Raw genomic sequence first — 17,647 nt, forward strand, 5'->3', positions numbered from 1 at the left:
TGATTCATCTAAATATGATCATTATGATGCCGGCAGTCCTCAGCCAAATCCCAACTATGGTGAAAAACCAAGCCTTTACAAGACGGAACTAGAAGTAGAAGCAGAGCTCGATCATGGTGCAAAGTCGGAAGAAGGAGAAGCAAAGTCAGGCACTGGTTACAATAAGCCACGGCCAGAAGGAGAAACAAAGCCTGAGTATGGTGAAAAACAAGGCGTTTACATGCCTAAACTAGAAGTAGAAGTAGAAGCAAAGGTTGAGTATGGTTCAACTTCAAAGCACAGCCAATATGATGCAAATCCAAGCACTGATTACAAGCCAAAGCCACAAGGAGAAGCAAAACCAATCCCTGATTACAAGCCAAAGCCAGAAGGTGAAGTAAAACCAGTGTATGGTTCAAAGCTAGAAGGAGAAGCAAAGCCCTACTATGATGCCAACCCAAGCACTAATTACATGCCTAATTATGAAGCAAAAAAAATACACTTACAAGTCCAAGCTAGAAGAAGAGGGAGGGAAGGCTAAATATGAGAGAAAACCATATGTTGTTCTAACAAAACCAGAAGAAGAAAAGCCTGAAGAGAAAGAACAGCTACTCCCCATCGGTGTTGAAGGGATCGTTTTATGCAAATCAGGTTCTAATTACTATCCCATAGCAGGTAATGCAGCTTTCAACATAGTGTATATAGTATTTACTTTGGTTCAATTCTATTTCACGCTTTTTACTAACAGAAATTTTATTATTTAATATATTCCATGATTGCAGGGGCTTCAGCAAAAGTAAAGTGTGTAGCAGTTGACGAGGTTGGGCTGGAGAAAACTGTCCCAATATGCAGTGTAGTAACTGATGCAAAGGGTTACTTCTTTAGAAAAATATCTGCTTTAAACCTTAAAGATTGCGAGGCTTTCCTTGAAATGTCTCCATTAGAAAGCTGCAATAGTGCAATGTTCCAACAGATGTAAACAAAGGGATAAGTGGTGCTCCTTTTTCAGGCTATCGTGTTTTGAATCAGAAGCATACCAAGTTGTATTCATTGCGGCCTTTCTTCTTCACCTCTGAACCTAAATCAGTCCCTAATGGTTACTAGGATTTGATTGAAGGATGCAACTGCAGTTGATTTCTGGGTTTATTTTTTTCTTTGCTGAGTGATGTTTTTTTTTTTAAATAAATTTTTTGGTCGGTGTGTAATGACCTTTACTTATGCATATGGAGACGTACTCTTTAGTTATCAATGGAAGGTTAAGCATAAAAGAATCCGAAACAGAAGGAAATAATCTGTAATTTCTCAAAGACCTATAGGTAAGAAAATTCAATATCACAAACCCTTTACTACTTTCAAAGAATTGTTTAAATCAAACTAGCCTTCAATTTCTAAAAGATTACAATAAAAAGAAAACAAAAGAAAAAAATCAAATATTAAAAGCCTTACACTGCTCTCAAAGAAAAGGGATCATCGTATCATCAGCAGCAGCACCATCATCACCATCATCATCGTGAGGAGGTTTATTTAGATCCATGAAACAATTTTCGCCCTTAATCTCCCCATCATTGATCTTCCAAACATTATCCCACCGGTTCAAGTTCAACCCTTGCTTATCCATCACTATTCCATTCCCAAATCTCCCATCATCATTATGATCATCGTCTTGACCAATTTCTTGAGGAAAAAGACGAAGAGTAACACCATCATCAAGACCATCACCATCATAGTTATTATCATCTTCAACAATTCCTTGATTACGACCATCACCATTATTATCTTTACCAGTTTCTATCGACAGATAACGATCAATAACTGCATCGGCGTTATCGGAAATATAAAACCTACCTTGCTCTGAAATAATGACAACACCAATGTCTTCCCCAGTGATCGATGACAATCGAGCAGCTTTGCTTAGTAAACCCTTTTTCCGCTTCGAAAAAGTCACCCATCGTTTCTTTTGGTTCGGTATTCGCTTAATCTCAATCCTTCTTCGACCGGCCCCTCTTCTTCCTGGTCTTGCTTCATCCATTGCTCACACCAAGAAAACCCAAGAATTAAACACTTAATAAAATAAATTTAAATATCATCAAAAAGCATTTAGAGGATATATAACGTGCACACCTAAATAGATAAACCTTAAAAAACATAAATAAAAGTTGATGATTAGCTTTAAAAGGAAAGACTGTTTTAGTTGTGTTTTAATACCTCCTTATTTTATTTAAAAACTGTAAGAAAAATTAGGAAATATATTTTACTTTCATAAGTAATAATAAGGAAAATTATTATTTTTCGGTTTTTTTTCTTTGATAAGCAAGTAAATTAAAAGTTATAATCCTACCCAAAGAGTTAGGGAAAATATTAATACATAAAATTCGGATGTATATAATTTGAAAGCCTGAAAGCCTAAACCTATATTACTCGTCACCATCAGCAAAGAAAGAAAATATATGTTTTGGTTGAAACTAGGTTTTTATTTGTAGTGGTAATTGATTCTTTTGTGACGGGCAGTTGATCATCGAAAAACAACTTATATTTTAATTCAATGGCATTGGAGAATATAACAACTAAAATAATAGCCTCGAAAACCCAAGAATTAAACACTTAAAAGAAAAAGAGCTTTAAGATCATCAAAGAGGATATATATAATATGCACTCACGTACCAAAATAGATAAAAACTTCTATTTTGGTTCAATGGCATTGGATAATTTAAGAGAGACTAAAATAACAGCCTCGAGACGTAGATGGAACTTGTTCAAGAAAGCTGCTAAACTTTCAACGTTATGTGGGGCAAGAGTCGCCATTGTTGTCATCTCTAAGAAGGGAAAGTATTCATGTTTCAAGATTCGGATACCGTAATCCATCGTTATATTAGCAGAAAAAATTATTTCAAAATATCTTATTCCAGCAAGGAGGAGGAGTTGATGAACAATGAAGTCGCGGATGAACAATTAAGACAAGTTTTTCTACTCGGATTGGAGTATTTGAGATCTAAGATAAAAAAGAGTTCTTTCTCACGGTATAATTCGGGTTTTTGGAGGTGAAAATACTCTTATTTTATTCTAATTTTTAATTTTCTTTTTCATTATAATTAATCAAATGTTAAATGTTATTCCTATAAATAATAATATTATACATCATTATTATTAAATAAAATAAAAATTATAAATGATTTATAAATAAATATCAATAATTCTATTTAATATAATTAAATATTAATGGAATATTTTCAAATATTTATAGTGTTCCAATAACTATAAATGAATGAGTGTAATTAATCAAAAGTTATATTATTTTATTTTCTGAAAAAGAACTATAACTATTTAAATAATATTATTTGAATAGTTATAATATTAAATGAATAATTATATGTTTATTTTAAAGACATTATTATTCAGAAGGACACTTATTGATGAAAGATGTCTCTATGAAGAGACATGAAAATTCCTATAAGTAGGAATGAGATTTCATTTGGAAAACACACCAACAAATTCTAATATTCTTTCTTTCCTTCCTTCATTTTCTAATATTATTAGATTATTTTATAAAGTATTGCTGCAGAAATCCTTTTAGAAATTGAGTTTCTTGTCATATATTGCTTAGTGTATAGTGGGCTATTCTCGTCAGTGCAAAAAGCAAATAGTCATTGGCTTCATTTTATCCTCGAGGTTAATTTGCTTGGAACTCATTTGCACACCGAAAATAGGTGGGGACGAATATAAACTTAAAGATAGTGATTTGGTACACGCCTTGGAGCCTTGTCCTATTTCTTCTTTTTCTGTTCGAGTTTCGTTCGTGTGTTCGAGATTTTCTTCACCGGAGATTTGTACTAACAATTTTAAGGTTATATAATTCATGATGACTACCACAACACATGAAAGTGGAACACTAAGGGAGTTAGCTTCCAACTTTTTCAAACTTGATCAATTTGATGGTGACAATTTTCAAGCGATGGTAGAAAAAGATGCACTTCTTATTATCAACTTTGAAGATTGCTTATGTTTTGGATACTCCAAGACCTGGAGAGAATGATAACGAATTTGTTGCTGCAACTCGAGAAAGACAGAAATGGGACAATGCTGATTACATGTGCATGGGCCACATATTGAATGGTTTATCTGATGGTTTGTTCGACGCCTACCAAAACGAGGTCACCGCTAAAGAATTATGGGATAAATTAGAGACAATATGCATGACTGAAAATGTTACAAGTAAGAAATTTCTTGTCATTCGTTTCAATAATTATCAAATGGTTGATGGTTGTTCTGTTATGGAATAATTCTGTGATATTGAAAAGATGTTGAATCAATTCAAGCAATATGATATGAAAATGGATGAAATGATTGTTGTATCCTCCATAATAGACAAACTTCCTCTATTTTGGAAAGACTTTAAAAGAAGTCTAAAATATAAGAAAGAAGAAATATCTCTTGAGGCTTTGGTAAATCATCTTCGTATTGAAGAAGAATATTGAAAACAAGATCAGAACCTAAATTCTGAAAATGCCAAAGTGCATGTTATGGAGGAAGTACAGACTACTAAACCATTCAAGAGAAAGTTCAAACAAACTAATTGAGCACCTAAGTTCAAAAAGAAACAAAAGGGCTCATGCTATCATTGTAGAAAGCAGGGACATTTCAAGAATGAATGTCGATTTTCAACGAAGAAATCATCTTTTAAGGCTGATAATAACGAAAAGTTCGTCGTAATGATATCTAGAATTAATATGGCACAAGATGATAATACATGGTGGATTGATGTCGGAGCAACCAAACATGTGTGCAAAGATAAAAGCATATTCACAAAGTTCACACAATGTGAAAATGTTAATTGTAATAGCCCATTTTTGCCCGGCCCATTCAAAATAAGACCAACCCAAAATCATAACATTGCCCAAATACCCTTGGCCCAATACACTAGGCCGTAAACCTAAGCCCATCACACCAAGAAAACAAACAGCAGAAACACTAACAGTCAGCAGCAGATCGACGCCACCATTGTCCCACGTCGCAGCAACTATCTCCATGCACGAACGCACAGTAACTGCTCACGTCGCGCATGCCTCTTCCAGTACCCACCTATAGCAAAATCAAATCACGAACCACAGCACAACGGATTTTTTATTGTTGTTTTGGGGTATAAAAAGGGATTTGTAAAACCGATTTAGGGGTAGGAAATTTGTATTACAAAAAACCTATTGAAAATACAAAGAGGAAAAAGCAAAAATTTGGAAGGTGAAAAAGTTGTTCTTCTTTTGTTGATAATTTCCCGTCTCTGTTCTTTTTATTTTTTTTAAGTCAAATACAAAAAGAAAGAAATGACCTTTTTTAAAAACCTTACCTATATGTTGCATTGTTGGAACCTCCATACTTTCAGCTTCGAATCAACATAGGGTGGACAATGGCTGAGTTGAGAGTGGCGTTGTGGGCATAGGTTTAGTCTGTTGGAGAAATTAGAATGGTGGTTGATATTAGGGTTACCATTGGTTTTGTTTTAAAGTGAAAGAGACAGCACCGCTTGAACTTTATGCCAAGGTTCAATGGCTTATTTCCATGATTGGTCCTCCTGTTTTACAATGCCTTTAAATTACTTTTTTTTATTTCTCTTAAATTTTGCTATATGTTTTATTACTGTTTCAATTTAATCCATGTGTTGCACAGCATTTTGGGTGGTTTGGGAAAATTTCTCTTTTGATCCTCCTCCTGCTGGGCGCATTTTAATTCGGTCCCTTTTGTGTTTTCCATTTTTTCGGCTTTAAAATTTCGTTTGTTTTCATTTTAGTCGTTAATCAGTTGTTTTCGTTTTAATTTTCTCTTATATTATTAATTTTATTATATTAATTATTATTATTGTTATTATTATTATTTCAATACTTATATGTACACGCATGTATGTTAATATATGTATGTATATATATATATATATTTTTAAAACATTTTTTAAAATACATATGCATGTTTTTATATATTTTATTATTATTTTATTTTCATAGTTTTTATATAAATATATATATATACATATATTATTATTTTATAATACTTATACATTTTTCATATTTTTTTAATCCTATATATATATTTCTTTATAATACACCTATTTATGCACTATTCAAAGTTATAATAAAAATATTTTTCGCATTTTTTTATATATATGTATTCATGTTTCCATAATTTGCTAACATATTATGTTTATACATTTTATGATTATTATTTTTAAAATGTATGTATATTTTATTATTAATTTATTTTCGTGATTTTTGTATACGCATAAATGCACGAGCATTTTATCATACTTTTAAAGAAAATATGTTTTGGTTTTGTTAGCATTAAAATTGTTTTTTCTTAAAAAATTAAATATTTGGCAATCATGATTCTCGAGAAAGATCGTGTCTTAACTTACTGGATCGTGATCATTTTTTTCGATGAATTTAGCAAGCTAAGTATTTATTTCACAATAAATTTGCAATTTTCAAATAAAAGCTTATTCTCAGGAATGTAAAATGTCGGGTCCTAACTTACTGGTCGTGACATTTCGTCATCTCGAAATAAGAATTTCTAAAACAAAAAGTAATATTCGGTATTTTGAAGATTTAAAATATTGTGCCCTAACTTACTGGGTGTGGTGTTTTATTTCTTTGAAATGAGAATGTTTTATCATTTTAATACATTCACGGGTTAAATTTTTTTTACTCTTTTCAAATTTTCGACATGAAAGACATAAAATAATCAAATTTGGTACCGATTTTTGGGCGTTACGAGGGTGCTAACCCTTCCTCGTGTGTAACTGACTCTCGAACCTATTTTTTCAAATTTCACAGACCAAAATCATTTTTAAGGTGAGCCGATCACACCTCAATCAGGGATCGGTGGCGACTCCAACTTTTATTTTTTTTAGTCGATAACTTATTTTTGTTTTCAAAAATTGGTTTCGACAGCTTGGCGACTCCACTGGGGACCATTAGAGAGTCGAGCCATAAATTGATTATTTTGTGTCTTTTTGTCGAAAATTAAAGTTGTTTTAAATCATGATTTCCCCTTTGCATTCATTGGTTTTTATCATATGCTTGCTTGATTGATCTAAGTCCGTTAGTTTATTTGCATTTTACATTTCGTGGTCAATTTTACCCCTCTAAGTGGAAGTGAGAAGCTAGTCCTTCGTGAGGTTTTCACCTCCGTGCAGGGTAGTGGATCGCTTTCGGGATACATCCGTACCTATGTCTTCGTGAGATTTTCATCTCTGTGTAGCCATAGGGAAATGTATTCCCCTGAATCGAACTCGGTCTATATGTGCCTATAATGGGTGAGGATCGAGGAATCTGCTGGTTCGGGTACCCTTGCTCTAGAAGCCAAAACCGCATATAGTGAACCTTAGGAACTTACCCTAGGTAGAATTACTCTAAACCTTAGTAGATACCTGACTAGGAGTTTTTATTATTTCTTGATTGTATTGGATTAAATGTTTATACCTGATACTAACCCATTTTGTTTTGTTTTTTGCATTTGTATTTTAGAAAAGAGATGTTGATTCAAGTTTGATTACTAATTTAGAAAGCCTATCATAAGAAAACGGGTTTCTTGATAAAATGGAAAATAGTACGGCTGCCTGAATATATTTCGAGAAATACAAGAAGGGCGGTGGAAGGATTCGTGACTTTACTTGGTGGCCAGAGGATTCAAGATGATTGTCTAAGAGCTTTCAATATTCCAACTTCCTTAAAAAAGCTAATGAGCATTGCGAGGATAGGTAGACAATAGATTGCGACCAGGATCAAGGAAAAGGAGATAGAGGAGGCACCATTTTGAAGAATTTGAAAGGTTTATCTTAACATTCGGATGAAGAAGGAAAAGATGTCCTCGCTTGGAGTATGAGGGCAAAGACGTATATATATCCGCTTTATGTAAAGAAATTTGTCTTCTAGTAAAGTTTTCTAAATGGAATTGAATCAGAATCAACGTCTCCTTTATGCATTCATTTCATGCATTTGCATTGCATGACATCATATGCATTAAAATCCATTAAAAAGCCCTAATTGGTTAAAATCATTCCTCAGTTAACCTGGAAACCAACCAGCCAACCCAGCACCGTTACGGTACAAGAGCAAAATTAAAAATATAGACCAAAGGTTGGAAAAGCTCAAGCAGTTTCAAAAAGAAACGCAGGATCATCTTCAACAGCAAATGAAGGGACAACTCGAGAAGATTCAACAAAGTTTGATGGATAAAATGGAGGAATCACAAGGAAGCATGATGACAAAGTTAACGCGATTGTTGACTAAAGGAAAAGATAAGGGAAAGAGCCCCGTAACAAATATTGAAGAAGAAGGTGAGGATGGACTCCAGTATCCTCCAAGCTTCACTCCTCTACATGTGCAGCACCAAGCGGAAGTGTACCCCTGTAAATCTTCTGTTACGATTAGGCCCCAACAATTTCAGGCCGATGCTTCGAGGTCAATGAATTTCTAGGTCGGATTAGGCTTTAGTCTTGAGAACAATCCTACTAATCCTATTATTCCTGATTTCGATGAAGCAGTTGAAAAAGAGAGAACAAAAGAGGAATTACCAAAGCAAATGGAGGAAAAATGGAAGTGGTTTGAGGAGAAATTCAAAGCAATGGAAACTACTGAAAATGCCATGGGATTGATGCTAAGGATTTAAGTTTGGTACCGGATTTAGTGCTACCTCATAAGTTCAAAATGCCAGAATTCGAGAAGTATAATGGGACCAATTGCCCTGAGGCCCACATTACCATGTTTTGTAGACAAATGGTTGGGTATGTCAATAATGAGCAGTTATTGATACACTGTTTTCAGGATAGCCTCACGGGGGCAGCGTCTAAATGGTATAATCAATTGAGCCGTGCTAAGATTAGTCCCTGGAGGGATTTGGCACAGGCTTTTATGAAGCAGTACAGTCATGTGGCAAAAATGGTTCCTGACAGAATTACTTTGCAAAACATGGAGAAGAAGTCGAATGAAGGTTTCAGGCAGTACGCTCAGAGATGGAGGGAGGTTGCAGTTCAGGTCCAACCACCACTCATTGAAAGAGAAATGGTGATGCTCTTTATAAATGCGTTGAAGGCCCTATTCATCACACATATGTTGCGAAGTGCCACAAAAAGCTTTTCTGACATAGTTATGAGTGTTGAGATGATTGAGAGTGCTATTAGGAGCGGAAAGATTGATGCTAGAGGAAATAACAGAAAGCAAGCCCCAAGGGAAAAAGAAAATGAGGTGAACAGCATAAACACGTACAGCAAATCGATTACGGTGAATCAGCCAGGAAGGGTGGTTACTAATCAGCAGGGTTCATCAAGACAAGAATCAGGTGTGAAGCCAAGTACTGAGAAGCTCTAGTTCACACCAATTCCGATGTCCTATAAGGAGTTGTATCAAAGCTTGTTCGATGCGCATGTTGTTGCCTCTCATTACTTAAAACCCCCACAGCCTCCGTACCCCAAATGGTACGACCCAAGTGCACAATGCGACTATCATGTAGGAATTACAGGACATTCTATAGAAAATTGCATTGCCTTTAAAAAAGTGGTTGAAAGGCTTATCAGTATGGGCATTTTCAAATTTGACGATTCATCCAGTGCAGAAAATCCGCTACCTAATCACATTTGATAATGGGGTGAATGTGATGCATAAAGAAGTGGTAGGAAACGTTCACATCAATGCCATACATGGAGACACAACTAAAGAAGAGATCTTGTTAGATATTCACCTTTGTAAATTTAGGAGTGTTTTAATTAATTGGACTGTAGAAGAAATCTCTGTGGTATTTAGAACTTACTTAGAGTAATGTTCAAAACTCACTTGTTGCTTTTAGCCTAGAGGCAATGAGAATTCCATTATGAAATAGGCTCATGTTTGAACGTCATTATTCTATGAATACATCTTTGCATTCATTTTTTTTGAGCCAATATTCTTTCATTCTTTTCGAATAATTCTAGATTCTTTCATTCTTTTGGATTTTCTTCCAAATCATTCATTCATTTAATTCATAATCATATTGTACAGATAACTATTCATAAATTTATACATTCTTTTGTATATTCTTTGGTATTTATTATGGGCCCCTAGATATTAATGACATGAATGACACTGCTACAGATTTAGAATCTCCTTTTGAATAAGACATGTGTTTAGAGGGATCTCATCACTTTGAAGATGACATAGATTGTAGCTTATCTCTAGACTTGTTGAGGATGGTAGAACAAGAAGAGAACAAATTTTACCTCGTGAAAAGACAATGAAGATTGTGACTTTAAGAGAATATGCATAACCGGATATACGAAGCAAGACCTTGTTAAGTTACTTCAAGAGTTCAAAGATGTCTTCGTATGGTTATACCAGGATATGCCCAAGATTAAGCACTGATATTGTAATTTGAGCAATAGCACAACGTTAAAAATTTGCGGTATGTTCAAGATTCATATCATGAACGATGTAGTTAGAATTCTTTGTCGGGGCAATGCCTTCTTCTCTGGCTTATCCCGTTGAAGTCAAGTTGTCATTTTTCTATATTCTTGTTGGATTTCATCCTAATTGAAGTAGAAGATCTTATGAGGAAAACCTTATCGGGAATAATATTGATTCTGATTGAAAAAGATGACCAGGACTTGCCTAATACTATGAATGCAAATTCAATGCAAAAACAAAAGAAACAAAAAAAAACCTCTACCGGGGCAATGTCTTTCTCTTTAGCTTATCACGGTTTTTCCATTGAAGTAAAATTCTTTCTCTTCGGGTATTGGCTGAGCTGAAGTAGGATGAAGATCCAATCTCAATAAGATCAGTTGAACTTAATTGAAAGAAATAGGCTAAAAGTTATTCGTCATGGCCAGATGTACCAAAAACAGATGATGCGAGCTTACAACAAAAAAGGGGTTCGTCCTAGAGAATTTCACGAGGGAGACCTGGTATTGAAAAAGATCCTTCCTTTACAAAAGGATTTTAGAGAAAAATGAGTGCCAAATTAGGAATGTCCTTATATTGTAAAGAAGACCTTTTTTGGAGGAGCTCTGATTTTGAGTGAGACGGATAGTAAAAACTTGTCTAATCCTATAAACTCAGAATCAGTTAAGAAATGCTTCGCTTAAAGAAGGAGAGGACCAAGGTAAAAACCCGCAAAGGGCACTTTGAGTCATAAAAAAAGGGCAAAAAAAGATGTGAAAAAAATAAAAACGAAAAAATGAAAAGCGAAAATGAAAAAGTAAAAGAGGAGAGGCTAGGGTGAAAACCCGTAAAGGGTGCCTTAGACCAAAGGGGATTTGAGTTGAAAACCCGAAAAGGGCGACTCGAATTTTGGTTAGAATGGGGCATGCGGTGATCTTTCTATGCCTGAATCAGCAGGAAGGGGTACGTGACATCTTGGGGTATCGACAGAGTACTGTAGATCTCTTAAACACACGTCAAACTCAGAATGATCTTTAGAAAGTTTGTACAGAGAAGTTCAAGCTGCGATATCTGGGGCACCTAGTCTTTATACTGTTTATCTTTGCTTATTCTTGGAATACTTTATTCTTTTTCAAGATACAAGTCAATTTCTCTTTTATTCTCAATATTCTTGATAATTTATTCATTGCAAGCTATGCTCTCAAATCAATTCTATTTTACCTGTCATTTTGTTCTTTTTTGCAAACGTGTTGCATTAGAATAATGATCAATGGACTAATAAAATTTCACAAGGGAAGTTTTGCATATTACTCTAGAAGTTTCTAAATAATACAGTAACCTGAAACAGGACTATTGTTTAGAAAGCACCAAGTTTAAAGGTTGAAATATCTAGGAATGAAAGGTCTAAATTGAGACTATCCCTTCAGATTTTGTTGTCATAACATTGATTGAACAAAGTGACAAGATGTTGTGTTGGTGACAAAGCGTCAATGAACAAGTAAGCAATAATCACCAAGCAATAAAAAGGGGTTTCTTTGGAGAGGAGAATCCTTCATTCGTGCATAGGCATTTGGTATGACACCCTGAGATTGGTATGAAAGACCAAAGTGCTTCACATTTTGCATTCTTGAATTGCGATAGATGAGGATTGAGAAAAGACCAAATCTTTTTACTCTTGGGTTACAACGGGAGAAATATGGTACAAATTTTGCATCCCAGTGGATCAAACTTGGAGGTTTACAGTGGGGGCAATCTGGTCAAGTGTTTCTTTGGAGACGCCAGCTGAGCAAGAAGGTATTATAACACATTAGTGATGAAACCTTAATAAACTTGGAGTGATAATAACTCAAGCGTTAGAATATCATTTTCATGACATTCTGCATTCATTCAAATGTCATTCATACATGTCTAGTTAGGAGCATTGCATTTATTAGGATCATGACATCCTAATCACTAGGCATAATTAGGTTCATAAAGTGAATTATACAGGTCATGTTCCCTAGAGAACAAATCAATGATGATAGCAGATCTTGCTTTCCTGCATCGACAGTGAAGCGGATCGAAGACACCAACCTTGCCTCCCTCAATTGCAGTAGAGCAGATTGAAGATTTCAGATCTTGTCTCCCTAAGCGGTAGTGGAGCAGATCAAAGATGGCGAATTTTACCTCCCTGTGATTATAGTGGAGTACATTGAAGCCAGTAATTCTACTTCCCTGGGCAGCAGTGGAATAGATTAAAGATTTCAAATCTTGTCTCCCTAAGTAGTGTGGGGCAGATCAAAGATGGTGAATTTTACCTCCCTGTGGTTACAGTGGAGTACATTGAAGCTAGTAATTCTACTTCCGCGGGCAGCAGTGGAATAGATTGAAGATTTCAGATCTTATCTCCCTAGGCATTAGTGGAGCAGATCGAAGATGGTAGATTTTACCTCCCTGTGGTTACAGTGGAGTACATTGAAGCCGTAATTCTATCTCCCTGGTTGGTAGTGGAATAGATTGAAGATCACAGATCTTATCTCCCTAGGCATTAGTGGAGTAGATCGAAGATGGCAGATTTTACCTCCCTGAGGTTACAGTGGAGTACATTGAAGCCAGTAATTCTATCTCCCTAGGCAGCAGTGGAATAGATTGAAGATTACAGATCTTATCTCCCTAGGCATTAGTGGAGTAGATCGAAGATGGCAGATTTTACCTCCCTGAGGTTACAGTGGAGTACATTGAAGCCAGTAATTCTTACTTCCCTGGTAGTGTAGTGGAATAGATTGAAGTCATGACGGCGAATCTTGTTTCACCGACATTGCAGTTAAATGAATTGAAAACCCAAATCCTATTTCATTGTTGTTGCAGTAGAGTGGATTGAAGCACTAGTTCCTATACCTCGGAAGATGCAGTAGGAAGGAATGAGGGTATTTAAAGAAGAAGAGGAGCACCAATGTCCAGTATGACCGGGCAAAATTGGGCTTTTTAGTCTTTGCTCTGTTCCCATTACATGACAACGAACAAAGAGGGGCAGCTGTAATAGCCTATTTTTGCCCGGCCCATTCAAAATAAGACCAACCCAAAATCATAACATTGCCCAAATACCCTTGGCCCAATACACTAGGCCCTAAACCTAAGCCCATCACACCAAGAAAACAAACAGCAGAAACACTAACAGTCAGCAGCAGATCGACGCCACCATTGTCCCACGTCGCAGTGACTATCTCCATGCACGAACGCACAACAACTGCCCACGTCGCGCATGCCTCTTCCAGTACCCACCTATAGATAAATCAAATCACGAACCATAGCACAACGAATTTTTTTATTGTTGTTTTGGGGGGTATAAAAAGGGATTTGTAAAACCGATTTAGGGGGTAGGAAATTTGTATTACAAAAAACCTATTGAAAATACAAAGAGGAAAAAGCAAAAATTTGGAAGGCGAAAAAGTTGTTCTTCTTTTGTTGATAATTTCCCGTCTCTGTTCTTTTTATTTTTTTGTAAGTCAAATACGAAAAGAAAGAAAGGACCTTTTTTAAAAACCTTACCTATATGTTGCATTGTTGGAACCTCTATACTTTCGGCTTCGAATCAACATAGGGTGGACAATGGCTGAGTTGAGAGTGGCGTTGTGGGCATAGGTTTAGTCTGTTGGAGAAATTAGAATGGTGGTTGATATTAGGGTTACCATTGGTTTTGTTTTAAAGTGAAAGAGACAGCACCGCTTGAACTTTATGCCAAGGTTCAATGGCTTATTTCCATGATTGGTCCTCCTATTTTACAATGCCTTTAAATTACTTTTTTTTATTTCTCTTAAATTTTGCTATATGTTTTATTACTGTTTCAATTTAATCCATGTGTTGCACAGCGTTTTGGGTGGTTTGGGAAAATTTCTCTTTTGATCCTCCTCCTGCTAGGCGCATTTTAATTCGGTCCCTTTTTGTGTTTTCCATTTTTTCGGCTTTAAAATTTCGTTTGTTTTCATTTTAGTCGTTAATCAGTTGTTTTCATTTTAATTTCTCTTATATTATTAATTTTATTATATTAATTATTATTATTGTTATTATTATTTCAATACTTATATGTACACGCATGTATGTTAATATATGTATGTATATATATATTTTTAAACATTTTTTAAAATACATATGCATGTTTTTATATATTTTATTATTATTTTATTTTCATAGTTTTTATATAAATAAATATACATATATTATTATTTTATAATACTTATACATTTTTCATATTTTTTAATCCTATATATATTTCTTTATAATACACCTATTTATGCACTATTCAAAGTTATAATAAAAATATTTTTCGCATTTTTTTATATATATGTATTCATGTTTCCATAATTTGCTAACATATTATGTTTATACATTTTATGATTATTATTTTTAAAATGTATGTATATTTTATTATTAATTCATTTTCGTGATTTTTGTATACGCATAAATGCTCGAGCATTTTATCATACTTTTAAAGAAAATATGTTTTGGTTTCGTTAGCATTAAAATTGTTTTTTCTTAAAAAATTAAATATTTGGCAATCATGATTCTCGAGAAAGATCGTGTCCTAACTTACTGGATCGTGATCATTTTTTTCGATGAATTTAGCAAGCTAAGTATTTATTTCACAATAAATTTGCAATTTTCAAATAAAAGCTTATTCTCGGGAATGTAAAATGTCGGGTCCTAACTTACTGGTCGTGACATTTCGTCATCTCGAAATAAGAATTTCTAAAACAAAAGCAATATTCGGTATTTTGAAGATTTAAAATATTGTGCCCTAACTTACTGGGTGTGGTGTTTTATTTCTTTGAAATGAGAATGTTTTATCATTTTAATACATTCACGGGTTAAAATTTTTTTACTCTTTTCAAATTTTCGACATCAAAGGCATAAAATAATCAAATTTGGTACCGATTTTTGGGCGTTACGAGGGTGCTAACCCTTCTCGTGTGTAACTGACTCCCGAACCTATTTTCTCAAATTTCGCAGACCAAAATCATTTTTAAGGTGAGCCGATCACACCTCAATCAAGGATCGGTGGCAACTCCAACTTTTGTTTTTTTTAGTCGATAACTTATTTTTATTTTCAAAAATTGGTTTCGACATTAATGTCTTGTACATCGGAAATTTTTCCACCGCAGCAATCAGAGGCAAAGGGTCTGTTGAACTACAATTCACTTTTGGAAATGTTTTAACCTTAAATGATGTATATTATGTACCAGAAGTTAGGAAGAATTTAGTGTCTAGAAGTCTATTGAATAAGTTTGGTTTCAAACTTGTTTTTGAGGTAGATAAGTTTATTTTATCTAAGAGAGGAATTTTTGTGGGGAAAAGGGTATATGTATGAGAGTATGTTCAAACTCAATATTATTAATAAGAATAAAAATACTATTTCTGCTTATATGGTTGAATCTTTTTGTTTGTGGCATTATAGATTAGGTCATTGGAATTATAGAAAATTGAATAACATGTTTAAGTTAGATTTAATTCCTGTTTTTAATAATAATATTGAAAAATGCAATACATGTATGTTGACTAAAATTACAAGAAACCCTTTCCCTAAGGTTAAAAGGAAAACAAAATTGCTTGATTTGATACATAGTGAATTATGTGACATGCATAATACTCCTACATTAGGTGGAAAGAAATATTTTTTTACTTTTATTGATGATTGTTCTAGATATTGTTATGTATATTTATTGCATTCAAAAGATGAAACGCTTGATAAATTTAAAGTTTATAAATCTGAAGTTGAACTTCAGTATAAATCATTTATCAAGTGCTTAAGATCTGATAGAGGTGGAGAATACTATAATCCAAGTTATTTTGAATCCATTGGAATTGTCCATCAAGTTTCAACCCTTTACACACCACAACAAAATGGTGTAGTTGAAAGGAAAAATAGATTCTTGACTAAAATGGTAAATTCAATGTTATCATATTCAGGTCTTGGACAAGGTTTTTGGGGAGAAGCTGTTCTAACAACTTGTCATATATTGAATAGAGTTCCTAATAAGGAAACTAAAATAACCACCTATGAATAATGGAAGGAAAGGAAACCAAACTTTAATTATTTGAAGGTTTGAGGTTGTAGAGCTATTGTCAAAATTCCAACACCTAAACGTAAAGTTAGGTGAAAGAGGAATAGAATGCATATTTATAGGTTATGCACATAATAGAAATGCATATAGGTTTATGGTAATTAAACCAAATGATTCAATTTCAATTAATACTATTATTGAATCAAGAGATGTTATTTTTGATGAAAATAAATTTAATTCTATATCAAGACAATTACAGCCACAACAATTGATTCATTCTTCAAATGAGAATGAGATTCCATTGGAACAAATTGATAATAATGATGAATCTTGTCAAGAATTAAGAAGAAGTAAGAGGATTAAAAAGGTCAAAGATTTCAGACTAGATTTCATTATGTTTATTGTAGAAGGAAAATGTGAAAGTATATGTAATAAGATACCTTATTGTTATATTACGGAATCTAATCCTATTACATTTGAAGAGGCAATGAAATCTCAAGACTCTGATTTTTGGAAAGAAGCAATAAATGATGAGATGGATTCAATAATGGGAAATCAAACTTGGATTGTAATAGCCCAAATTTGCCCGGGGCCCAAGAATCAAAACAAAAAAAAACCCAAATAATAGTTTAGTTCACATTACAATACTAGCCCAAATTAAAATTTAAAACCCAAGTTAGAATCCCAAAGCCTGACGGCCCAAAACATTAACTAAGTTTTAGTAAAATACAACTGAAACCCTAACCCTAATGCTCATGCGCCGCTCCCCTACTGCTACCCACGTGCCTCCGCAGCGCGTTTGTCGCTCGAGGTCTGCCACCACTTGTCAGCCTTGCACCAAAATAGCAAGTTGACCTTGCCATATACCTTCAAACAGAGCAAAAAGAGAGACAAAAACGGAAGGGCAACAGAGATAATAGTAGAAATGAAAGCAAAAGAACAGTGATAGCAATGTAATCGTGGCTATAAAAGCCACGAAAATAACTATGTAATTTTTTTACAGACAACAGAATACAAAGAGAACGAAAATCAATTCAAAGGTTTCTATTTTTTGTCATTTTAATTTCTCTTTCATTTTTTGTTTATTTTATTTTTTTATACATATATTCTACACATAAAAGTAAAAAAAAGGAAGAACTTACCCGTATTCGGGTTCACAACGCTGCCGTGGACGGCCGAGAAAGTCACCTCCGAGGATAGGTGGCTGGAAACCGAAAGGTTTATTGAGATTTTGGG

At 34.2% G+C, this 17,647-nt stretch overlaps 1 protein-coding gene across 1 annotated transcript; it reads right to left on the reverse strand.

The window, feature by feature from the left end:
• Positions 1-201: 201 nt before the first annotated feature.
• Positions 202-2,135, reverse strand: LOC107902947 (pheromone receptor transcription factor). Its single transcript, XM_016829046.2, has 2 exons — positions 1,426-2,135; positions 202-347 (listed from the first exon to the last, which is right to left on the reverse strand). The coding sequence occupies exon 1, from the start codon at positions 2,006-2,008 to the stop codon at positions 1,433-1,435; it is 576 nt and encodes a 191-aa protein (XP_016684535.1). The 5' UTR covers positions 2,009-2,135; the 3' UTR covers positions 202-347; positions 1,426-1,432.
• Between the last annotated feature and the right edge of the window lie 15,512 nt (positions 2,136-17,647).

Source organism: Gossypium hirsutum, chromosome D05 (assembly GCF_007990345.1).
Source record: "Gossypium hirsutum isolate 1008001.06 chromosome D05, Gossypium_hirsutum_v2.1, whole genome shotgun sequence".
NCBI lineage: Eukaryota > Viridiplantae > Streptophyta > Magnoliopsida > Malvales > Malvaceae > Gossypium > Gossypium hirsutum.

Excerpts from the sequence above, each read along its gene's own strand:
- LOC107902947 (XM_016829046.2), bottom strand. The coding sequence starts at position 2,008 with ATGGATGAAGCAAGACCAGGAAGAAGAGGGGCCGGTCGAAGAAGGATT.